This window comes from Pan paniscus, chromosome 20, assembly GCF_029289425.2.
Source record: "Pan paniscus chromosome 20, NHGRI_mPanPan1-v2.0_pri, whole genome shotgun sequence".
Lineage (NCBI taxonomy): Eukaryota > Metazoa > Chordata > Mammalia > Primates > Hominidae > Pan > Pan paniscus.
In genome coordinates this window covers 50,234,053-50,259,806 of record NC_073269.2, presented here as the reverse complement: position 1 = coordinate 50,259,806, position 25,754 = coordinate 50,234,053, and the positions used below count along the sequence as shown (strand labels likewise).

The 25,754-nt window shown below is 42.9% G+C and overlaps 1 protein-coding gene and 1 pseudogene across 5 annotated transcripts; one reads left to right on the top strand and one right to left on the bottom strand.

Annotated features, from left to right (window-relative positions):
* Positions 1–5,833: 5,833 nt before the first annotated feature.
* ZNF284 (zinc finger protein 284) lies at positions 5,834–24,075 on the bottom strand. Of its 5 annotated transcripts, XM_063600367.1 has the most exons (7): positions 21,990–24,075; positions 19,685–19,778; positions 17,899–17,981; positions 16,490–16,653; positions 13,155–13,281; positions 12,209–12,301; positions 5,834–8,621 (listed from the first exon to the last, which is right to left on the bottom strand). In XM_063600367.1, the coding sequence occupies exons 5-7, from the start codon at positions 13,186–13,188 to the stop codon at positions 7,075–7,077; spliced, it is 1,674 nt and encodes a 557-aa protein (XP_063456437.1). In that variant the 5' UTR covers positions 13,189–13,281; positions 16,490–16,653; positions 17,899–17,981; positions 19,685–19,778; positions 21,990–24,075; the 3' UTR covers positions 5,834–7,074. The 5 variants fall into 5 exon arrangements, with proteins under 5 accessions (XP_063456437.1, XP_014198207.2, XP_063456438.1 ...); XM_014342721.4 differs by lacking the exon at positions 16,490–16,653; XM_063600368.1 differs by lacking the exon at positions 19,685–19,778.
* On the top strand, positions 9,032–9,122 carry LOC112437947 (U6 spliceosomal RNA; annotated as a pseudogene).
* Positions 24,076–25,754: the final 1,679 nt, after the last annotated feature.

Genomic DNA, 25,754 nt, shown 5'->3' with positions numbered 1-25,754 from the left:
GGGACCCGCCAGCCGGAGCCACACTGACCGCGACTCCACTGAGCGTCTGGACTACACTTCCCAGAATTCCCTGGGACCCAACTGCCGGAGCTAAACCGACCGCGATTCCACTGAGGGTCTGGACTGTACTCCTGCAGCATTACACTCAAGGGGAAGTGTTGACGACTACTGGGAAGCCCTTGACCACTCTTCCCACGGGGAACGAATCTCGTACCCCCGAGCGCCTGTTGGGAAATGTGGACTTCTACCCTGAGAGTCGTCCTTCCCTCTCCCTGGGTGCCCAAGAGAAAATACCGTATAGAAAGGAATTCCTGAAGTCTAAACCCCTCTAGTGAGGACAGGAGTGTTACTGGAAAGGGAACAAGCGAGATGATACACTCTTCAAATAAGTTTTGCCAGTGGTAAGAAGTGACATGTAGTTTTAATTTATATCTCTTGTAAAGATGGCATATTCTTGCATATTTTCAGGTGTCATTATTACATTTTTTGTAAATTGTCCAGATGTTTTGCCCACTTTCTTATTGAGTTTTTGGTTTTATCCCTCACTTTTCAAGCACTGTTCTTATATTCATGATATTAACATTTTATCTCGCAAATATTTTCTCAACAAAAACGTTTTTTTCTTTATTATCTATGCAAAACATTTTAATGTATTTTATTATTTAAAACATCTCTATTGAGGTGTAATGCACAAAACGTGAAATTCACCATTTTAGGATATATGTAGTACAAATAAAAAGTTAGGAAACATTTTCATCACCCCAAAGACCCCATACCCACTAAGCAGTCACTATCTAACACTAATCTCTGTCCTATTGAATTACCTATTGTGGACATTTCATATAAATGGAATTATACATTATGGAACCTTTTGTTTCTGACACCTTTCACTTAGCATACTGCTGCTTTTTTTTTTTTTTTTTTTTTTTTTTTTTTGAGACGGAATCTCACTCTGTGGCCAGGCTGGAGTGCAGTGGCACGATCTTAGCTCACTGCAACCTCCGCCTCTCGGGTTCAAGCGATTCTCCTGCCTCAGCCTCCCGAGTAGCTGGGACTACAGGCACCCGCCACCGCGCCTGGCTAATTTTTCTGTATTTTTAGTAGAGACGGGGTTTCACCGTGTTAGCCAGGATGGTCTCGATCTCTTGACCTCGTGATCCTCCCGCCTCGGCCTCCCAAAGTGCTGGGATTACAGGCGTGAACCACCACGCCCTGCCAGCATACTGCTTTTAAAGTTCATCCACATCACAGCATGTACCAGTACTTCATAATATTTTATGTTTCTGCTACGATTTTTTTTTTGTTTGCTTTGTCTTGTTTTGTTTTGAGATGGGGTTTCCTTCTTGATGCCCAGGCTGGAGTGCAATGGCACGATCTCAGCTCACTGCAACCTCCGCCTCCTGGGTTAAAACGATTCTCCTGCCTCAGCCTCCCAAGTAGCTGGCATTACAGCCATGCGCCACCACACCCAGATAATTGTTTTGTATTTAGTAGAGACAGGGTTTCACCAGGTTAGTCAGGCTGGTCTCGAACTCCTTACCTCAGGTGATCTGCCCACCTCAGCCTCCCAAAGTGCTGGGATTACAGGCGTGCACCACACTTTGTTTATCCATTCATTGATTGAGGGACATTTGGGTTCTTTCCACCTTTTGGCTGTAGTCAATAGTGTTGCTACAAACAGTGGTGTACAAGTATTTGTTTCATCACCTACTTTCAATTCTTTGGGGTATATACCTAGATATGAAATTTAGTGATTCATATGGTAATTCTATGTTGGGAACCACGAAACAATTTTCCACAGCAACTGTACCATTTTTACATTCCCACCTTCAGCGTGTGAGGGTAGTAATTTCTCCACATCCTCTCCAATACTTATTTTGTATATATGTATGTATAAAATATATATGTATATGTATATGTGTGCGTGTATAAATTGAAAACGGGGTCTCCCTGTGTTGTGCAGGCAGAATTGCAGTGGCTATTCACAGACAACATCTCACTACTGATCAGCATGGGAGTTCTGACCTGCTGTGTTTCCACCCTGGGCCAGTTTACCTCTCCTGAGGCAACCTGGTAGTCCTCTGCTCCTGGGAGATCACCATGTTGATGTCGACTTAGTGTGGACACCCAGTGGGCATAGCTCACTACACCTCAAAACTCCTGGGCTCAAGCGATCCTCCTACTTCAGCCTCCCAAGTAGCTGGGACTGCAGGTGCCTGCCACCACATCGGCTATTTTCTATTTTTAAAGATGATAGCTAACATAGCTGTTGTAAAATGGCATCTCATTATTGGTTTGATTTGCATTTTCCTAATGACTAATAGTTGAGCATCTTTTCACATAATTGTTGGTAACTTGTATATCTGAAATTTCTATTTGTATCTTTGCCCATTAGAAAATTGGGTGGTTTCTCCTCTTGTTATTGAGTTGTAAGAGTTCTTTCTTTCTTTCTTTTCTTTTTAAGAAACAGAGTCTCTCTTTGTTGCCCAGGCTGGAGTGCAATGGTACATCACGCCCCACTGCAGCCTTGACCTCCCAGGCTCAAACAATCCTTCTGCCTCAGCCTCCTGAGTAGCTGGGACCACAGGCATGGGTCACTATGCCTGGCTACCTTTGTTTTTTGTTGTTGTTGTTTTTTGTTTGTTTATTTGTTTCTTGTAGAGACATGGTTTTCGCCATGTTGCCCAGGCAGGCCTCAAACTCCTGGGCTCAAGCGATCCACCCATCTCAGCCTTCCAAAGTGCTGGGATTATAGGTGAGAGCCACCTCACCTGGTCTAAGAGTTCTTTATATATTCTGATACTAGAAGCCATGCTGTATGGTGTTTTCATGCTCTTGACAATGTCTCTGTATGCATAGCATTTTTTTTTTTTGCTCTAGTCCAATTTATGTGGGGTTTTTTTAGCTTGTGCATATGGTGTCTTATCTAAGAATCCATTCCAAATAAAAAGTCTTGAAGATTAACCTTTATGTTTTATTCTAAGAGTTGTATAGCTTAACCTCTTATATTTAGGTCATTGATCATTTTAATTTTTAAGTATAGTGTGAAGTGCGGATCTAACTTCATTATGTTGCATATGTATATATATTTGCCCAGCATTATTTGCTGAAGAGACTATGCTTTCTCCATTAAGCAATCTTGGATCCTTCTTGAAAATCAAGTGACTTTAGATGTATGAGTTTCTTTATGGACTCTCAATTCTATTCCATTACTATAGCTTGGTAGTAAGTTTCGAAATGGGGAAGTGGGAGCCATCCATCATGTTCCTTTGAAAAAGAAAGATTTTGTCTATTTGCCTCCATTACAATTACATATGAATTTATGAATTGATTTCTGCAAAAAAAAAAAGGCTGTTTGGATTTTGATAGTGATTGCAGTAAAACTGTAGATTGGTTTGGGTAGTACTGTCATCACAAAAATGTGAAGTCTTCCAATCCATGAATGCCTAGACAATAAGTGAATTCAGCATGATCATAGGATACATGATCAGGATACCAAAATTAATTTATATATATTATACTAGCAATGAACACGTGGAAATCAAAGTTCATACCTAGATGGAAGTTTGAAAAAAGATGTACAAGGGTTGTAAGATGAAAATTACAACACACTGATGAGGAAAATCCAATAATATTAAATGAATGGAGACACATTTCATGTTTGAGGATCGTGGGACTCAATATAGCAAAAATGTTCATTCTCCCCAAATTGATACACAGGGTTAAAATAATTACTATCAAAATTCCAGCAAGATATTTTGTAGATATAAAATTATTCTAAAATTTATAGGGAAAGGCAAAGGAACTAGAATATGAGTATGGTTAGGGTTGTCTTCACAGTTGAAAATCTTTCATTTAACCAGAGACATTATAGGGGAGACACTCTGTAAAAAGCTGGTCTCAAACTCTTAGATTCAAGTGATCCTTCTGCCTCAGCCTCCCAAAGTGCTGGAATTACAGGTGTGAGCCACCATGCCTGGTCACTTACAAGAGACTTACAAAAGTGAGGCACTAAATTAAATTAAAAATCAATAAATTTCCTTGAAAAATGCCGTGTATAAATGTGATTATTGTATTTTCAGCTTCAGTTTGATTTCACATCACCATCAAAATCAAGGAGCACATAAAAGAAAGCAAGCTTGTTTACTTTTATTTTTATTTTTTGAGATGGAGTCTCGCTCTGTCACTCAGGCTGGAGTGCAGTGGCGCGATCTCGGCTCACTGCAACCTCCACCTCCCTGGTTCAAGCAATTCCCTTGCCTCAGCCTCCTGAGTAGCTGGGATTACAGGCACACGCCACCACCACACCCAGCTAATTTTTTTGTATTTTTAATAGTGACGGGGTTTCACCATGTTGGCCAGACTAGTCTCAAACTCCTGACCTCAGGCACTCTGCCCACCTCGGCCTCCCAAAGCGCTGGGATTACAGGCGTGAGCCACCGCACCTGGCCGAAAGCAAGGTTATTATACTCACTTTGGCACTGGAGAAGACCTCTCATAACCAGCAGACAATTTTCTCAGAAAACCTATGTGTAATGAATGTGGACAAGGATTCAGTGATGGCTCTAGACTTGAAATTCATCACTAACTAGATTTAGGAGACAGCCCCAATATCTTTAATAAAATATATGGGCTTTAACGATAGCTGAGTTTTGCCCATTCATGAGTTTTCATCCATAAGCCCATCACCTTGTCAGTGTTGGAAACTTCAGAAATGTGATGCACCTTCAGATGGATTAAAGTCTTCACGTTTATTAAGGAGTCCATGACAATGCTACATCTTTTACAGATAATGAGTATGGTTAGGGTTGTCTTCACATTTGAAACCCTTTCATTTAACCAGAGACATTACAGGGGAGACACTCTATAAAAAGTATGTGCTTTAAATATTCCTGCTTATGTTATGTTCATCTTTATGCCAATATTTTTATGCTGTCCAATTCATCAGATTTTCTTTGTTGTTTAGTGATTTCCACGCCCCCCCCCCCCAAAATACTAGCCTTCCCAAGTTTGTGGAAACAGTGTACTATTTTGTTATAGAAACTAAAGAAGATCAATCAGGGGTGGTGGTCCATGCCTGTAGTCCCAGCTTCTCAGGGGGTTGAAGCAAGAGGATCACTTAGGCCCAGGAGTTCGAGGCTATAGGGCACTGTAACTGCATCTGTGAATAAGCAATCCAGCCTGGGCAACACCGAGAGACCCCATCTCAAAAACAAAACAAAACAAAACAAAATGCTGTGCGCATGGCTCAGGCCTGTAATCCCAGCACTTTGGAAGGCTGAGGAGGGAGAATCGCTTGAGCCCAGGAGTTTGAGACCAATTTGGGCAACATAGTGAGACCCCATCTCTACAACAAATTTTAGCCAGGCGTGTTGTTGCATGCCTATAGTCCCAGCTTTTGAGGGGCTGAGGCAGAAGGATTTCTTGAGCCTGGGAGGTCAAGGCTGCAGGGAGCCGTGATCATTCCACTGCATGCCAGTCTGGGTGACAGAGCAAGACTGTCTCAAAAGAAAAAAAGAAAAAGCCAATTCTTGCCTAATAATGGTCAGAGTTTATAGTGGTACAACCAGTTTGAAATACTTTTCGGAAGTATCTACTAAAATTAACATATTCATACCTTATAACTCTTTGCTGTCACATATATCACATTATTAAGGTTTCTCTACAGAACAGACACTGAATTTGAAGATGTGAGCCCTGACTGAAGCATGTACCACAATTTCCACACTTCCATGGTTTTTCTCCAGTGTAGATCCTCTTATGCATATCAGCATTCAAGTGATCCAGCAATCCCACTACTAGCTGTATATCCAAAGGAAAGGAAATCAGTGTGTTGAACTCCTATCTGCACTCCTATATTTATTATAGTACTATTTGCAATAGCTAACATATGGAACCAATCTAAGTGTTCATCAACAGAAAATGCTAAAGAAAATGTGGCATACATACACAAAGGTACACTATTTAACCATAAAAAATAATAAAATTCTGTCATTTATGGCAAGATAAAGATAAGCTTTGGAGAACATGATGTTGAGTGATGTAAATTCAGGCCCAGAAAGATAAATACCACATGTTCTCACACATATGTGGAAGCTAAAAAGTTGACATCATAGAAGCAGCATAGCATTGGCTGGGCACGGTGGCTCATGCCTGTAATCCCAGCACTTTGGGAGGCCAAGGCAGGTGGACCATTTGAGTCTGGGAGTTCAAGGCTAGCCTGGCCAATGTGGTGAAACCCCATCTTTACTAAAAATACAAAAATTTTTAGGCATGGTGGGCATGGTGGCTCACGCCTGTAATCCCAACACTTTGGGAGGCCGAGGTGGGCGGATCATCTGAAGTCAGGAGTTCAAGTCCAGGTTGGCCAATATGGCAAAACCCCATCTCTACTAAAAATACAACAATTAGTCAGGTGTGGTGGCGGGGGCCTGTAGTCCCAGCTACTCGGGAGGCCAAGGCAGGGAGAATCGTTTGAACCCAGGAGGCAGAGGTTGCAGTGAGCCGAGATCAGGCCATTGCACTCCATACTGGGCGACAGAGCAATACTCTGTCTCAAAAAAAAAAAAAAGTACAAAAATTAGCTGGGCGTGGTGGCGCGTGCCTGTAATCCCTGCTACTCAGGAGGTTTAGGCAGGAGAATCGCTTGAACCCAGGAGGTGGAGGCTGCAGTGAGAAAGGATCATGCCACTACACTCAAGCCTGGATGACTCTGTTCTCAAAAAAAAAAAAAAAAAAAAGCAGAAGCAGCATGGCATAGCAATTACTAGAAGGGAAAAGTAGGAGAGAGGGTGGATGATGAAAGATTGGTTAACAGATATGAAAGTACAGTAAGATGATGAAAGGAACAAGTTCTAGTGTTCCACAGCACTAAAGGTGACTATACTTAATAATAACTTATTTTCAAATAACTAGAACAGCAGTTTTTGAAGGTTCAAAACACAAAGAAATGATAAATGATCAACACAAATAAATGATAAAGGAGGTGATGGATATGCTAATAACACTGATTTGATCATTATACATTGTATACATGTATTGAAATATGCTGTAACCCATAAATATGGACAATAATTATATATCATTTAAAAATAATGATAAAATCATATCTAGATTCAAGCGCCTCTTGTAGCGCTTCCCACAGTCCTCACATTTGGATGTTTTTTCTCCACTGTGGTCTCTTTGTTGGTCTTGAAGGCATGAACTGTGCTCACTGCTCTTCCCACAATCCTCACATTGGAATAGTTTTTCTCTGCTGTGGAGTCTTTGATGGGTTAGATGAGTTGAGGCCCATCTGAATCCCTTTCCACACTCCTCACATTTGTAAGGCTTTTCTCCAGTGTGAATTCTTTGATGGAAACGAAGTTTTGAATTCTCAGTAAACCTCTTCCCACACTCTTCACATTTGAATGGTTTTTCTCCAGTATGGAGTCTCTTATGTCTCAAAATACCTGAGGCCCACCTGAAGCTCTTTCCACATTCCTTACAATTATAAGGTCTCTCTCCCGTGTGGACCCTCTGGTGCAAGTCAAGATTAAACTTACTAATGTAGCCCTTCCCACACTTCTGACATTTATACAGTTCTTCTTCTCTGTAGGCTCTCTGATGTGAATGGCCCTGTGAATTCATATAAAATCTCTTCCCACATCCATCGCACTTGAATGTTGTTTCTCCATTGTGGACCCGCTGATGTCTTGAAAGACATGAGGACCACCTGAAGCCCTTCCCACATACATTACAATTATACGGTTTGTCTCCTGTATGGTCCATCTGATGCTTACAAAGATCTTGCCTACAAGTGAAGCTCCTTCCACATTCTTCACATTTGTATGGTTTCTCTTTTGTGTGGTCCATGCAATGACTATTAAGTGCTGATCTCTGACCAAAGCTATTACTACAGGTATCACATCTAAATGATTTCTCTTGCATGTGGACCATGGAATGCCTATTAAGATTTGATCTACTATGGAAGCTCTTACCACATATATAACATTTGAATGGCTTCTCCCCAGTATGGATTCTTTGATGTTCCCGAAGCTGGGAATTGTGAATGAAGGCCTTCCCACATTCCTCACAAATATGAGGTTTTTCTCCTGTGTGTAATTTGCAATGAACATACATTCCTGATCTACGGCTGAAACTTTTCCCACACTGCTCACATTTGAATGGTTTCTCTCCAGTGTGGATTCTCTGATGAGTTTGCAGTTGTGAGTTCTGACTAAATGCCTTACTACACACATCACACTTATAGCGTTTCTCTCCCATGTGAACTTTCTGATGAAGACAAAGAGCTGAGCTATAACAGAATCTCTTCCTGTACTCATTACATGTATGGGATATCTTTCCTGAGTTTAATTGTTGATGAAGATCAAGGATGGAGACATCACTGAAGAATTTTTTACACTTCCCATGCTCAGAAGGTGTCTCTCCTATGTGAATTATAGATAGTCCTGCATCAACCTGGGAGGGGACATCACCTTGTGTGGAGAACTGAGAGCTACTTATGGAGTCTTGAGGTCTAGTTAACTCACTTGCAGTTTGTTCCCAGATTTGCTGGCAAGACCACTCTTCCTGTGGTCCTGTTTCTGGAACAGACTCCAACTCAGTTTGGATCTTGCCTCCTATAAGGACACAGAATTAAGAGATGTGGGTAAGTGAAACCTTTGTTCAGTGTTTTCAGGATTTCACTTAGGACATGGCCCGAAACTTTACTGAATACAAGGAAGGTACAGTTTGTGTTTTCCAAGTGCATCACGGTCTCTCGTTGTCACGAAACCAATTTTGAATGACATAATGTCTCAAACGTGGTAGAAATGAAAGACTTAATTTAAAATATTAACATAATACAGTTAATGTGTTACTATTTCTACCAATTTCCTAGTTAGTCTAAAATCTTGCATGGTATATTATGTAACTACTAAATTATATATATGATGAATCAGAAGGAACGTTAAGGGTAGGAGGACTTCAAGATGGCTGACTAAAGACACCTAGAGCTTGCGTCCTCCACAAAGAGCCAAAATAATGAGTAGTGCTCACTTCAGCAGCACATATGGTAAAACTGGAATGATCAACCCCTGCGCAAGGCTGATATGCAAATTCATGAAGTGTTCTATATATTTTATTACTAAAAAATTTAAAAAGCAAATAGATACTCATACATCAAATAGCATCTAAGAGGGATCACTGGAATTCAGCAGAGAAGTGACAGGAAACACCCAAAGCACAAAAGGAGAGCGAAGGGAGGTAGCCCTTCTGGCCGTGATCACCTGAAAGCCGGGAAAGGCTCCTAGTGCTGGGAAAGGGTAAGTGAGAGAGCCCTAGTGGTTTACATTTCTGCTGTGGACTCCAGCAATCAGCCATGAGAGAGGCCCTCGACCCCTGTGGGCCCTGAGACTAGCACAGGGGGCTACCTGGAGTCCATGCAATGGCACTCAGAGAGGGTGCTCATGATGGGACCCACACACTTCCCAAGACTCAAGCAGCTATGGCACAGCGCTATTTTGAGAGCTGCACCCCCACCAGACTGCATCTTACCCTGGGGCCCAACAGCCTTTGCATCTCCAAATCCCTGAAGCCCCATCGACATGCCCCCACATCCACCCCGAGGGTTACAATAATGCCTGTTAGACCCAGCAGTATGGCAGAGTCCCCAGCAATCTAGGCCACATAGTGTCCCATACTCTGGGGAATGGGCCATGCAGGACACCAGGGAGGCTGCCCCCAGTACAGTACAAAGGGACCCAAAGTGTGTGCACTCACCAGAGCTTGAAAGCTGCCTGTCTGGGGCTGCTGCCTCTAATGGCAATGCTACCTCACCCCCAGCAGCAGGGCCACTGTACACTCATATGTGTTCTCATTCTGAGGAAAGTTTCTCTGCACACTCTGCCACTGCCACCCAAGCACACCTCCTAAAGGCATGGGGAGTCCCTTGCACTGCCCACCACAACCTCTGCCCGTGCACAGGACAAGCCCACTTCACTTGGTACTACCCATCTCAGTGCCAGAGCATGACACAGAGGGACCTGGGGATTGCTCTACCCTGTGTTGCCTCAGGCACATGTGTGCACAAACAGGAGACCTGACAAAGACCCAGCTTGTGTGCTGCCAGTGCTGGAGCATGCCATCTGGGGACCTAGGGATCACACCGCCTCTTCCACCACAGCCTACATCTGCCTGCACCACTGAAAGGCCTGAGGACAGGCTCACCTGGCCTGGCGTCATTCCTCCACTACCTAAGCATACCACCTGGGGCTGTTGAGATCACCCTGCCATGTTGGTTGCCCCAGGCATGAGCATGTACCATGCAGGGAGCTTTACAACAGATCCAGAACCCTGCCGCAGGTGCCCAAGCATGCTGTCTGGAGACCTAAGGATTTCCCTGCCCTGATCACCACCACTGGCATCTGTGTACTCCTCCTAGTGACCTGAGGACAGGTCCTACAAGCCTGCTGCCACCATCACCGCTGACACTCACCTGCACACACCATGTGGGGGCCTCAGGACTGGCCCACCCAGCCCATCACCACTACCTCTAACACCGGTACACATAGCCTTGAAACCTGAGGGTTATCCTGCCACCACTATTGGGTACTATGCTCAGTACCTGGGTGACAGGATCATTTGCAATGCAAACCTCAGCATCACACAATATACCCAGGTAACAAACCTGCACATGTACCCCCTGAATCTTAAAATAAAAATTGAACAGCTAAAAGTCCTCCTCTTAAGACATTCCATTCCAGTGGGTAGAAATGACAGCGAAATAGAAATATGTAAGACACAGTATAAGACACCACCAGAAGGGTAAAGATAGGATGGTATTCCATTCCATATATATATATATATATATATATATATATTTCTTTATTTATTTTTTGAGACAGAGTCTCATTCTGTCACCCAGGCTAGAGTGTAGTGGCACAATCCCAGCTCACTACAACCTCTGGCTCCTGGGTTCAAGTGATTCTCACGCCTCAGCCACCCGAGTAGCTGGGATTACAGGACTGTGCTACCACACCCAGCTAATTTTTGTATTTTTAGTAGAGTCAGGTTTTGCCATGCTGGCCAGGCTGGTCTCAAACTCCTGGCCTCATGCTATCTGCCTGCCTCAGCCTCCCAAAGTGCTGGGATTACAGGCGTGAGCCACCACGCCCGGCTGGTATTTTAAATAGAGTGGTCAGAGAAGGCCTTTCTCATGATATTAAAACTGAACAGAGACCAGAATAAAGGAAGGGTCAGAAGGTCTTGAGGTGAAAGAGTATTCCAATCAGAAAGAAGAGCATATATAAACTTTAAGACAGAAGCTTCTGTAGTAGACAGAACAGTGGTCCTTGAAAGATGTCCACATCCAATTCCCAGGACCTATGAACCTGTTATGTTATATAGCAAGAGATATTAAGGCTGCAGGTGCAATTAAGGTCACTAGTCAGCTAAAGAGAGAGTAAGAAGGTCATTCTAGATTATGCAGGAGTGACCAATCCAATCGCAAAGGACCCGAAATGTGGAAAACAGAGGCTTAAGAAGGGTGGCAGCATGACTATGGAAGAATGGTTAGAGATGCAATGTAGCTGCTTTTGAAGATGGAGGAAGGGAGACAAGAGCCAAGGAGTGTGGACAGTGCCTAGGGATTGGTAAAATAAAGTGAAGGCTTCTCCCCAAGAACATCTAGACAGGAACAAAGCCCTAGGGACACCCCGATTTTTGTCCAGTGAGATGTGTCAGACTTCAGGTCTGAAGAACAGAAAGATAATTGTTTGTTGTTTAATCTGCTAAGTGTGTGGTCACTGGGTGACAGCAACAGGCAATACAGTGTCCTTGGCAGGATGGAGAAACAGCAGGGAGTATAACATGGCTGGAAAATGGAGATGTAGTCAGAGAGGCAGTGGGGGATGAAGAGCAGATCAAGGGTCTCTAAAAGGCACTTAAAGCAGTTGTAACATTAACACAAATAAGAAGCCATAAAGGCTTTTAAGCTGAGGAATGGCAATCTGACTTACATTCCCTAAGGATCACTTTGGCTGCTATGAGGAAAACAGATGTCAGGGTGGGAAGAGGGGGTGGGGGAGCAGGACAACCAGCAGGAAGGAGGTAAGAATCCAGGAAACAGGTTTGGCCATTTACACCAGGGCAATGGAGTTGGGCAATGGACAGAAGTAAAACAGATGGAAGGGTCGCGTACAAGGATGTATCATTGCTTGGTTCTTACCTGAATTCCCTTCTCTTTGGGTTGCTGTCTCCATGATCCAAAACTTTTCTTCTCTTTGGAAGTGAAAAGTATCTCGGTGGGAAAGTTGATGCCCTGTGAACAAAGTCACATGCTTAATCCCAATACATCTTAGGTAAAATTTACTAGAAATTTAGGTTCTCACTGCACACTCGAACTTGAACGCTGATATGGTTTGGCGGTGTCCCCAAATCTCATCTTGAATTGTAGTTCCCATAATCCCCACGTCATAAGAGGGAGCTGGTGGGAGGTAATTAAATCATGGGGGCAGTTTCCTCCATGCTGTTCTCGTGATAGTGGATGAGTTCTCACGAGATCTGATGGTTTTATTTTATTTATTTATTTATTTTTTTTTTTTTGAGACGGAGTCTCGCTCTGTCGCCCAGCTGGAGTACAGTGACGCGATCTCGGCTCACTGCAAGCTCCGCCTCCCAGGTTCACGCCATTTACCCGCCTCAGCCTCCTGAGTAGCTGGGACTACAGACGCCCGCCACCACGCCCGGCAATTTTTTTTGTATTTTTAGTAGAGACGGGGTTTCACCGTGTTAGCCAGGATGGTCTCCATCTCCCAACCTCGTGATCTGCCCTCCTTGGCCTCCCAAAGTGCTGGGATTACAGGCATGAGCCACCGCGCCCGGCCCTATCTGATGGTTTTATAAGGGGCCTTTTCCCCTTTGCTCGGCACTTCTTCCTGCTGCAATATGAAAAAGGTGCCTTTCTTCCCATCGGCTTTCCACCATGACTGTAAGTTTCCTGAGGCCTTCCCAGCCATGCAGAACTGTGAGTCAATGAAATGTCTTTTCTTTATAAATTACCCAGTCTTGGGTATTTCTTCATAGCAGCATAAGAACAAACTAACACAAACACCCTAGGATACAAAGCCATTCCTGGGGCCTGATGTTCCATTACAGAGGGTGCCTGTGCTCACCCACTGATAGCAGGTTTCTGAAGTTCTCCAGCATGACATCTCGATACAGCTTCCTCTGGGAAACGTCCAGCAGCCCCAGCTCCTCCTCGGTGAAGACCACAGCCACATCCTTGAAGGTCACTGCCTCCTACAACATCAAACGTATGCAATCTCAATCTCATGACCAGTGATTCCTGGGAGAAGGGTGGCAATGAGCAGGTGAAGGGGATGGGTGAGAAGTTGCTGTGGATCTTGAAAGATGTAGGTCAATGTACAGATTTCCCATTCATTCTGTCTGTATCCTCGCAATGACACTGATTTTCCAGAGCTCCACCAGAAGTGCAATGATGAAAAAGTCCCATAGGTTTACTTTGTGCACTTATTAAGTCTCCTTGTAAGTAACCCTCTAGGACTCTAAATGCAGCATCCTGGGCTGCACATATATAGGTTTCAATGAATCTTGCCAGTTGCTCCAGCAACATTTAGCAATTCAGTCTTAACTTTGTTTGATAATGCCCAGGGTTCTCGTACTTGAACCCTGGATGTAATCATTTTCCTTTCTTTCTTTTTATTTTTTGAGACAGAGTCTCGCTCTGTCGCCCAGGCTGGAGTGCAGTGGCGCAATTTCAGCTCACTGCAACCCCTGCCTCCTGGATTCAAGCAATTCTCCTGCCTCAGCCTCCTGAATAGCTGGGATTATAGGCACCTGCCACCATGCCCAGCTAATTTTGTATTTTTAGTAGAGACCATGTTGGCTAGGCTGGTTACGAACTCCCGACCTCAGGCGATTTGCCGGCCTCGGCCTCCCAAAGCGCTGGGATTACAGGCATGAGCCACCACACCCGGCCCATTTTTTTTTTAATATCTGCCAAACTAACAAGTTTACGGTGACCTGTGTGGGACAGCCATGGAGTGGGTCCTCTGTATTCAAGACGCAAACTACATATATTAATTGCAGCATTGAATGTCATGATCTGGAGCCAGTGTGCCTATGATCACACTGAGTGTGTGTGCTCACTCACAAGGCTCAATCCCAAGGCTCTGTGCCTTTGCCTTCCCAGCCACGTGACCTTGGATAAGTTTGCCTACATGCATTCGTTTCCTTTCTGTATAAAGACTGTCACATCAGTTTTCTCCAGGAATAAGCAAGAGAATATAAATGGGGAAGGTCTGTGGCACAGACTAGGTATTTAATTAACATTAGTTAATTTAGTTAATTTTATTACCTTTTTGTCTTTTTTTTGAGACGGAGTTTCGCTCTTGTTGCCCAGGCTGGAGTGCAATGGCGGCAAACTCAGCTCACGGCAACCTCCGCCTCCCCAGTTCAAGCAATTCTCCTGCCCCAGCCTCCTGAGTAGCTGGGATTACAAGCATGCGCCACCATGCCCAGCTAGTTTTGTATTTTTAATAGAGATGGGGTTTCTCTTTTTTTGCTGTTTTTTTTGTTTTGTTTTTTTTTTGTTTTTTTTTTTTGAGACGGAGTCTCACTCTGTCCCCAGGCTGGAGTGCAGTGGCACGATCTGGGCTCACTGCTAGCTCCGCCTCCTGGGTTCACACCATTCTCCTGCCTCAGCCTCCCGAGTAGCTGGGACTACAGGCGCCCACCACCACACCCGGCTAATGTTTTGTATTTTTAGTAGAGACAGGGTTGCATCATGTTAGCCAGGATGGTCTCGATCTCCTCACCTCGTGATCCGCCTGCCTCGGCCTCCCAAAGTGCTGGGATTACAGGCATGAGCCACCACACCCGGTGGAGATGGGGTTTCTCCATGTTGGTCAGGCTGGTCTCGAACTCCCGACCTCAGGTGATCAGCCCACCTCAGCCCCGCAAAGTGCTGGGAATATAGGCGTGAGCCACCGCACCTGGCTGGTAATGTCCTTTATTCATATTTCTTTGGATTTTTTATTATAACTTTCATTATAGTTATCTATTTCATTTCATGTCTGCATACTATTACAGGGAACTGATGATCTATCTTTATTCTAAATAATGAATATTTAATTTTATGTAGTTTTCATTAATACCAATCCTGCAAAGAAAATCATGTATGTGGACCTTACTCTCCCGTCTGATCATTGAAAATAATTTTGGCCAGGTATGGTGGCTCATGCCTGTAATCCCAGCACTTTTGGAGGCCGAGACAAGCAAATCATTTGACCTCTGGAGTTCGAGACCAGCCTTGGCAACATAGCAAAACTCCGTCTCTACAAAATATACAAAAATTAGCCGGGCATGGTGGCACGTGACTATAATCCCAGACACTTGGGAGGCTGATACAGAAGAATCGTTTGAACCCAGGAGGCGGAGGTTGCAGTGAGCCAAGATTGCACCACTGCACTCCAGCCTGGGCAACAGAGCAAGACTCTATTTCAAAAAAGAAATAAAATAAAATAATAATTTAATTTAATTTAATAATTTCAAACCAGGTGCAGTGATTCACACCTGTAATCCCAGTGCTTTAAGAGGCTAAGGTGGGGGGATTGCTTGAATTCAAGAATTCAAGACCAGACTAGGCAACACAGCAAGACACCATCTTTATAAGTTTTTAAAACTAGCCAGGCATCGTGGTGCATGCCTGTAGTCCTAGCTACTTGGGAGGCTGGGGCAGGAAGATCTGGACCCCAGGGGTTCAAGGCTGCAGTGGGCTACACTTACATCACTGTACTCTATCCGGGGCAACAGAGCAAAACTCTGTCTCTAAAGAATAAGAATAAACTATAATACAATAATTCCAAATGAAAATTAAAGTGTCAAAAAATAAGAATGTTTAAAATTGTGATCATATATGTCAGATCTCAATTTTTTCTCAAACTCCAAAATCTTTCAAGGGGATATATTACCCTGGTTTTTCTTAAAATAGCCAAAAGCAGATTATCAAATTTCCTGTGATTTTGATAATCTCATTAGAGATAATTCACCTTATTAATCCCATGTATTTGAATATAAATAATACTATCACCTTTTCAAATATGTATTGGCCACTTCTATTTCTTCTCTAAAATTTACCAATTAATGTATTAATGTCCTTTATTCATATTCCTTTGAATTTTTTTCTCCATTCTGTACATAAGATTCTTATTTTGGATTATGTCTTTTTTAGATATCAAAGTGGTAAATATTTTCACCTTAGGCTGTTATATTCCCTGGTAACACTCTATAAGCCATCTTTGCCATTAGGAATTTAAAGATTTTCTATAGTGAGTGTAGCAATCACTGTCCTTTGGTGCCTGGAGTACTAGGTGCACCTGAGGAGGTGGCACAACAGGAAGAGAAGAGGACCCCCGAGGAGGGGTCAGGGAGGAGCTATGTCACCAGTGGTTGTCATCACTCAAGAGGGCACTCCAGACACCCATACCAGAAGGCATCGGTCCTTCAATGGAGAATACTCTTTCTTCTTCTCTCTTTCAATTTAGCAAAATAGCTAACATGCCGACCCTAGGTTTCCTCTCTGAACCTCAGCAGGTTTCTCATATTTCACATATTTAAGAGGAAGATGAGGCTGAGAACTGCATCATTCAGCTGTTCTGAGGAACAAACAAAGGAATAGAACACAGTGACTAGAGAATCTTCTGATACCATGGACATTTGAAACTAAAGCTACCAAAACTAAAAAACTAAAAAAAAAAAAAAAAAAAAAAAGACAGAAAAATGATTACATCCAGGGTTCAAGTACGAGAACCCTGGGCATTATCAAAGTTGAGACTGAATTGCTAAATGTTGCTGGAGCAACTGGCAAGATTCACTGAAACCGATATATGTGCAGCCCAGGATGCTGCATTTTGGTCAAACTCCTTAATATATAAAGGAATAAGAAAAGACCAGTAAATAACATACACACAATGCATGACTTAAGCATGGGGAAAACAAAAGCTAGCTCTTCCTATGTGAAAATCTCCAGAAATCCTTGTGTGAAGCCACAGTTACAGCCTGCTGTGCCATGCCACATATGGATATTTTATCTACAAAACAACCAACGTGGCACATGTCAAAAGTACTCTTTCAAAACTGAGCTCCTAGTGCCTGTGAGTATAAAGTAGTTAAAAAGAAACATCGGCAGGTGCAGTGGTGCACACCTGTAATCCCAGCACTTTGGGAGGCCGAGGCAGGCAGATCACTTGAGGCCAGGAGTTCGAGACCAGCCTGGCCAACATGGTGAAACCCCGTCTCTACTAAAAATACATATATTAGCCAAGTGTGGTGGTGAGCGCCTGTAATCCCAGCTACTTGAGAGGCTGGGGCAGGAGAATCGCTTGAACCCGGGAGGCGGAGGTTGCAGTGAGCCGAGATTGCGCCACCACACTCCAGTCTGGGCAACAGAGCAAGGCTCTGTCTCGAGGAAAAAAAAAAAAAGGAGCATCAATTCAATGGGAACATGATGCAACCATAAATAATGAATATTACATAATATTAAACACAAAGAACACAATTTAAATTAGATAAGTATCAATACAAATACAGTTATGAATATACATGAGGAATAGCATGAGAAAATAAAAATGCCTAATTAGTGAGAAAAGATGTAGTGAAACGGGAGAATTGTTCCTTCCCACTAAATTTCTACTCGTAACATAAATAATGGTAAAAGTAAACAAAATCAAATCCAAACGCAAATTCAACACAAAAGAAACAAGGAAGCATCTGGCACACAACAGGTGCACAAATAACTGTTGTTCTCCTTGAGTCTTCCCAAGACCGAGAAAAACATGTGACAATCTTAAGTAGCAAAACAGAATCTGAACAGCAAAAGAGACCAGACTTACTCACCTTGAACGTGGTCATTTTTCCTCCTCCTTTGGGGAATTTGCAGAGTTCTCAGTTATGCAGTTAAAGGGAAGACAGAATTGTGCCTGAAACATGCCATGGAAGGCAAAAAAAAAAAAAAAGAGACATGAAGGGGTGGTCAGTGATGCCACCCAACAGTACGAACATGTGTTGTGAATTAGCACTTGAATGTTCACAGGGGCATTATTCATAATAACCCAAAATTGCACACAACCAAAATGCCTTCCTATGGGTAAATGGACAAATTGTCGCCTATCCATACAATGAAATCTTACTTGGAAATTTAAAGAAATGAAATATTGACTCATGCTACAACATGCATGAACCCTGGAAACATTATGTTAAATGAAAGAAGCCAGTCACAAAAACCCATGGACTGTGTGATCGCATTTATATGAAATGTTCAGAATAGGCAAATGTATCATAGAGAAAGTAGATTAGTGGTTGCTTCACATTTGAGGTGAGAATGAGGTTTAACTATAAATGGGCACAAGGAGTCCAACTGGGAGATAAAAATGATCTAAACTGAATCATGATCATGGTTATTCCACTTCACAAAATTCCTAAAAATCACTGAGTTCCATGCCTGAAATGGGTGAAAGCTATATGTGAAATACATCTTGATAGAATTGGAAAAAATAATTGTTAATCTACATGTCATTCAGTAAGACTGAATTCTGAGTCCATATCAATAGAATATTTATAGTTGAATGAAGGAATGAATAAATGGGGGAGAAATGGAAACTCTTCTTTACTGTAGAATGTCCACTAATCATGTATCTCCCCATAAGGAACTTTATTATTTTCAAAATTTAAAAAAAGTAACTTCACAGTGGACAAATCTGAAAGACTTCATCTTGGCCAAGTGAACAAAGTTGAGATCACCAGTGAAGGGACAAACCAACATCATTTGGACACTGTTAGGTTGCAATGAAAAGGACATCTCACCACTACTATGGTATCCCTGCCAATCATGCATACTCTAAACGTAAACATGAAATTTACCAGACAAACCCCAAATGAATGTCTTTCTGCAAAACAACTTGCCTATACTCTTCAAAAAACCATGCATATAAAAGACAAAGGCTGTGGAATCCTTCTAGATTAAACAAAAGTATAGAAATGTGACAATAAAGACAATGCATAAAATTGGACTTTGAATGGGGTTACAGGTAAAAAGTGGGGCAAGGGATAGTTATAAGGACCAAAAGAAGAAACTGAATAAATTTAAATATGGAAGCTGCAGATTAGATAACAACGTTATGTAATATGGTATCCAACACTATCTAATAAATGACACTACAACTACTATTATTAGCTTTTTAACAGATGTGATATGTAATAGATAACAATATTATTTAATATAATATTTAATTATTTTTTTGAGACAGAGTCTCACTCTGTCATCCAGATCAGAGTGCAGGGGCGCCATCTCAGCTCACTGCAGCCTCTGCCTCCCAGGTTCAAATGATTCTTATGCGTCAGCCTCCCTAATAGCTGGGATTACAGGCGCACGCCCCCTCAAATTTTAAAAAAGTAACTTCACAGTGGACAAATCAGCTAATTTTTGTATTTTTAGTAGAGATGGGGTTTCTCCCTGTTGGCCAGGCTGGTCTTGAACTCCTGGCCTCAAGTGATCCACCTGCCTCGGCCTCCCAAAGTGCTACAATTACAGACATAAGCCACCATGCCTAGCCAGTATAATATCTAATAGTATCTAGCATGTTATGTGAAACCCTATAACCAGCCCTTTCTAAACACCTCTTACCAAGACACCCCACAATTATCTTGAAATGTGGGCTTCTTTGCTGCAGAAAGCTACAAGCAACTGTCTCTGGCTACAGGTATGTTCCTGGTGGTATCTGGGTGATCAGCAAGAACAAAGCAAACAGGAAAAATGTAAACATTTGGCAAATTTGGGTAAAGAGTATATGAGAATTTCTAACACTATTTTTGCAATTTTTCTATAGGTTTCAAATGATATGAAAATAAAACGTTAAATATTTTTTTTTTGAGACCGGGAGGCAGAGGATGCAGTTTCGCTCTTGTTGCCCAGGCTGGAGTATAATGGTGCAATCTTGGCTGACCGCAACCTCCGCCTCCCGGGTTCAAGCGATTCTCCTGCCTCAGCCTCCCGAGTAGCTGGGATTACAGGCATGCGTCACCATGTCTGGCTAATTTTGTATTTTTAGTAGAGATGGAGTTTCTCCATGATGGTCAGGCTGGTCTCAAACTCCCGACCTCAGGTGATCCGCCCACCTCGGCCTCCCAAAGTGCTGGGATTACAGGCGTGAGCCACCGTGCCTGGCTAATATCAGGAAACATTTACCAAAAAAAAAATGAGATAACGATGAGATAAATTAGGATGAGCATGATATAACATGTAAGTTCACTAGCTATTTCCCTCTTGGCAGTGTTCCCAAATTTCCATAGTTAAACACATAAGGGAAAACACATTTTTTAATCATAAAATTTTGTTTAAATGTTTATAAATAGATATGCAAATATGCCAAAGAAAGACCAAAAAGAAATGCACCGGGTGCGGTGGCTCACACCTGTAATCCCAGCACTTTGGGAGGCCGAGGCTGGTGGATCATGAGGTCAGGAGATCAAGACCATCCTGGCTAACACGGTGAAACCCCATCTCTACTAAAACTACAAAAAAATTAGCCGGGCGTGGTGGCGGGCGCCTGTAGTCCCAGCTACTCACTCAGGAGGCTGAGGCAGGAGAATGGCGTGAACCTGGGAGGCGGAGTTAGCAGTGAGCCGAGATCGTGCCACTGCACTCCAGCCTGGGCAACACAGCGAGACTCTGTCTCAAAAAAAAAAAAAAAAATGCACTCGAAGTTTAACAGTTACTATCTTTACATGCTGGATTCATGGGTAATTATAAACTGGTACTACTCGTATTTCTCCAATTTCTGAACGCTCCACAATGATACCGTTGCATAACAAGTGAAATATTTGTAATAAATGAAATAGTTCTAATGAATGAAATAGTTGATAAACTCCCAGAACAGTCAAAGCCCATAAGCCTTGCTCTCAAGTCTCCCTTCAATCAAGTCCTAGCTTCCAGCTAGTTCCTCTGCCTCAATGAGAATGTATCCAAAAGATTATCAACTAAGGCTCTGACCTGTAACGCCCAGGTTTCAACCGCAGCTCCACCTCTTACTGCTTAGGTGACTATTCTCAGATAACTCCTGCTCCTTTGTATCTCACTCATCTTTAAAACTGAAAAAAGTAGTACCTCTCCACAGAGCCACGGCGTGGCGAAAATGTGATTACTTGTATAAAGCTCTTGGGATAAAGTTACCAATTGAGGCTTAATTATTATCAACACCCATGCCTGAGGACACATCCTACACTCTTGGTCGGGGTGAGCATCTCTGTAAAAGAAAAAAAGCCAAGGACCACTCTCGTGGAGCTTTGCCCTCGGTAGCCAAGAAGTCCCTCCCTGCAGCTCTTTTTGAGAATCAGGCTGGGGAAGGAGAAAGCTGTGAAACACCCTGACCGCATTGCCGTCCGGCATAAAAGTTAAATGTTCCTCTCCCTTCGTGGAAGTGGAAACAACCCTCGCCTTCCTAAAAAGAGGTCAGAAGCGTCCGGGATCACCCAGCGTCCTGCAGGAATCAGAGACAAGGGCGGGGATCCCTGTAGATGGAGCTCTGACCCCACCCGGGGACCTGACAGGCTTCGTGGGAAATTAACACTAAGAAGAGACCACCAGTCACTAAGGGAGGGGCTGCTTTAAGGCTTTCATTTGTGTTACCTCTTCCAGTTCCCAAAACGATTTCATTAGGATGGTCCTAAAGTCCCCATTTTAAAGAACAGCAGTGGGAGGTACAGGGAGATTAATAACATCCCAACCCTAAATTGTGAGAAAGTAGCCTCACAGGTGGGATGGAGGGAGGCGGACTGAGCGAGCTGAGAGCCCCAAAAACCCTCAAACCAGGCGAGACGCGTCCCGACCAAGTCCCAACCCCCAGCCTCATGCCCGGGGACGCGAGGACAGCCCCAAGACCAAGAAGCCTCCGCTGACAAGAACGAAAAGAGAGGCCGTTGTCCCTCCAAACCTCCGTTTTCCAACGAGACTCCTTCTCCCCTTAGTCAACTTCCAGGTGGTTGCGAGCCAGCATCCTAAGGGGACACGTTTAGAAGGACCGACAAGACACAGGACTGACACCAAACTACCACCGAATGCACTGCAGCAACCTCACCCCCCGGGAGCGGAAGTGCCCCTACCCCGCGCAGCGTGTGAACTACATTTCCCAGAATTCCCCGGATACGCCGTCCTGAGCCTACTTGCTCGTCATTCAACAGATCTCCTGCGCTACACTTCCTTGAATCTCAAAGGAGACGTTCTATAGTATCACCTTCCGGCGGGAAGCGTGGGACTCCGCGGTGCTCTTTGACTACACTTCCTGCAATGCCCACGAGGAATGAATCCCATAGACCCAAGCGCCTGGTTTGGAATATGGACTGTGGCCCTGAGAGTGGTCCTTCCCTCTCCCTGCGTCCTCGAGAGAAAATATTGAATAGACAGGAATTCCTGAAGTCTACACGCCTCCCGTGATGACAGGAGTGTTACTGAAAGAGAACAAAGCAAGGAGATACAATCTTCAAGGAGTTAGCGGGGAGTGACTGTGGAGCGGTCAGGAGATGGCTGAAAGGCTAATATACTAGACGCTAACAGTATGAGGCTAAATCTAAGAGCTTAAATAATGGGCCAGGAAAAATGGTTTGGGAGAGGCATTGAGTGGGGCACCAGCCCCTGGTACAACCAGACACTGTTGTACCACTGGTTTGGCAAGAAAAACAACCACAGTTTAAGTGTTTAAGAGGGCTGTAAGAGTTAAAGAGAAAAAAAAAAAAAACACGAAAAGCGGCTCAACAGTCAAAGACAGGTTCGTTTTGGAGAATAAACCGAGAGGGGCTTCTGGCCAATTGCAGTCAGGAGCGCTCTCTCTTACGGACTAAGAGTATGTATTGGCTTTAGGGAGAGAGAGCTTACCACAGGCTTAGAATGTTTCTGTATCGGGGAGAAGTCTGTTGTGGGGTTGGAATATCTCTGGTTGGAGGGGAAGTTATCTTGGGACTGACATCTCTCCAATGGAAGGGAAGTTATCTCGGTGCTGGCATGTGTCTGGTCAGGGAGGGGTTTATCTTATGGTTGGAATGTTTCTGATTGGAGATGTCATTTGTGGTTTATGGTCATGCTGACCTTAGCCATTAGGATGATGCCCTTTGGATTTAGGCAGTTTTTGATCAACGCGAACTTTAAAATGGCAGTGTTTGTCCAAGATGGCGATGCTCCTGCCCTGTCAAGGGCCAATATGGAGGGCCAATTGCCCTCCTGGAAAAGCTATCTTCCCACTTTTAAAGTTTTCATATTAATATTCTTTAGACGTGGAAATGCCACATTTAAGAGAAATTAAACTGCTTAGTATTGTGAAAGGAAAATATCTTGGGCCCCCAAAATCACTAAGGAAACCTCAAGCTGGAAATCGCTTAGGGCAAACCTGCCTCCCATTCTATTCAAAGTCACTCCTCTATCTGTCCTTGCTATCACGAGAACAGCATGGGAAAGACCCACCCCCATGATTCAATTACCTCCTACTAGGTCCCTTTCATGATATCTGGGAATTATGGGAGCTATAATTCAAGATGAGATTTGGGTGGAGACACAGCCAAACCATATCAGTATGTGTAGATTTCTTATTTTCCATTATTACTTAAAAGAAAGCACGTTTCTAACTCTTCTATGGTCATGTAATAACATATCCTAGAAATCACTTCATGTACAGTACATTCTTTTTAGTGCTGCGTAAACTAGAAAATCCAGAAATAAATTTCTACACCTACAGTGAGCTCATTTTCAACAAAGGTGCTAAGTATATATATTGGGAAAAGGACAGTTTCTTCAATAAATGGTGCTAGAAAAACGTGATATCCACATATAGAAGAATGAAACTTCAACCCTGTTGTTCACCATATACAAAAATAAAATCGAAATGGATTAAAGACTTAAATCTAAAACCTCGAACCATGAAACTACTACAAGAAAACATTGGGGAAAAGATGTTCCAGGACATTGGTCTGGGCAAAGATTTATTGAGTAATACCCCAAAAGCATAGACAACCAAAGCAAAAATGGACAAATGGGATCATGTCAAGTTAAGAAGCTTCTGCACAGCAAAGGAAGCAATCAACAAAGTGAAGAGACAACCCACACAATAGGAGAAAATATTTGCAAACTATCCATCTGACAAGGGATTAATAACCAGAATATAAGAAGCTCAAACCAAATAGGAAAGAATTTAATAAATCAATTTTAAAATGAGCAAAATATCTGAATAGACATTTCTCAAAAGAGGGCATACAAATGGCAAACAGGTATATGAAAACGTGCTCTACATCATAGATCATCAGATAAATACAAATCAAAACTACCATGAGATATCCCACTCCAGTTAAAATAGCTTTTATTCAAAAGACAGGCAATATCAAATGTTGGTGAGGATGTGGAAGGAGTGAAGGAGGGAATCCTCGCACATTGTTGGTGGGAATGTAAATTAGTAGAACCACTGCGGAGAACAGTATGGAGGTTCCTCAAAAAATTAAAACTATATCAAAGTGATATCTGCACCCTCCCCTGCAATGTTTATTGCAGCACTATTCACAATAACCAAAATTTGGAAGCAACCTAAGTATGCATCAACAGGTGAATGGATACAGGAAATGGACATATACACAATGGAGTACTATTCAGCCACAAAAAGAATGAGATTTTGTTATTTGCAACAATATGGATGGAATTGGAGGACATTACATTCAGTGAAATAAGTCAGGCACAGAAAGACAAACTTCACATCTTCTCACTTATTTGTAGGAGCTAAAAATTAAAACAATTGAATGCATGGAGACAGAGAGCAGAATGTTGGTTACCAGAGGGAGGGAAAGGTAGGGTTGGTGGTGAGGGAAGTGGGGATGGTTAGTGGGTACAAAAATATGCTTAGATAGAATGAATAAGATCTGGTATTTGATAGCACAACAGAGTTACAGTCAATAATAATTTATTGTACATTTGAAATAACTAAACGAGTATGGATTGTTTCTAACACACACAAAAATCTGATAAATGCTTGTGGTAACAGATACCCCATTTACCCTGATATGATTATTACGCATTGTATGCCTGTATCAACATATATACTCCATATGTGTACCCATAAAAATTAGGATTTTTTTTTTTTAGGCTGAGTGCAGTGGCTCATGCCTGTAATCCCAGCACTTTGGGAGGCTGAGGTGGGCAGATTACTTGAGTGCAGTAGTTCGAGACCAGCCTGGGCAACATGGAGGAACCTCATCTCTATAAAAAAATACAAAACTTAACCAGAGGCTGTGGTGCACGCCTGTAGTCTCAGCTGCTCAAGAGGCTGAGGTGGAAGGATGGTTTGAGCCCAGGAGGCCACCACATCCAGCTAGTTGTATTTTTAGTAAAGACAGACTTTCACCATGTTGGCCAGGCTGGTCTTGAACTCCTGGCCTCAAGTAAACTGCCCACCTCAGCCTCCCAAAGTGCTGGGATTACAGGCATGACACTGAACCCAGCCCTTTGCCCATTTTTTTAATTGAGTGGTTTCTGTTATTGAGTTGTAAGAATTCTTTATATAATCTGGATAGTAGAACTCATGCTGTATGGTCTTTTCATGTTCTTGACAATGTCCATGTATGCACAGCATTTTTTAAAACTTAGGTCCCATTTAGGTATTCATATTTGCTTTTGCTTATGTTGTTTCATTGAAGAATCCATTCCAAATAAAGTCAGGAAGATTTAC

What these genes read in the sequence shown, in the direction of transcription:
- ZNF284 (XM_014342721.4), bottom strand. An exon ending in CAGAAACCTGCTATCAGTGG is followed by an intron (nt 12,302 to 13,154) that starts GTGAGCACAGGC and finishes CTTTGTTCACAG; the next exon opens with GGCATCAACTTTCCCACCGA. An exon ending in CCAAAGAGAAGGGAATTCAG is followed by an intron (nt 8,622 to 12,208) that starts GTAAGAACCAAG and finishes GTGTCCTTATAG; the next exon opens with GAGGCAAGATCCAAACTGAG.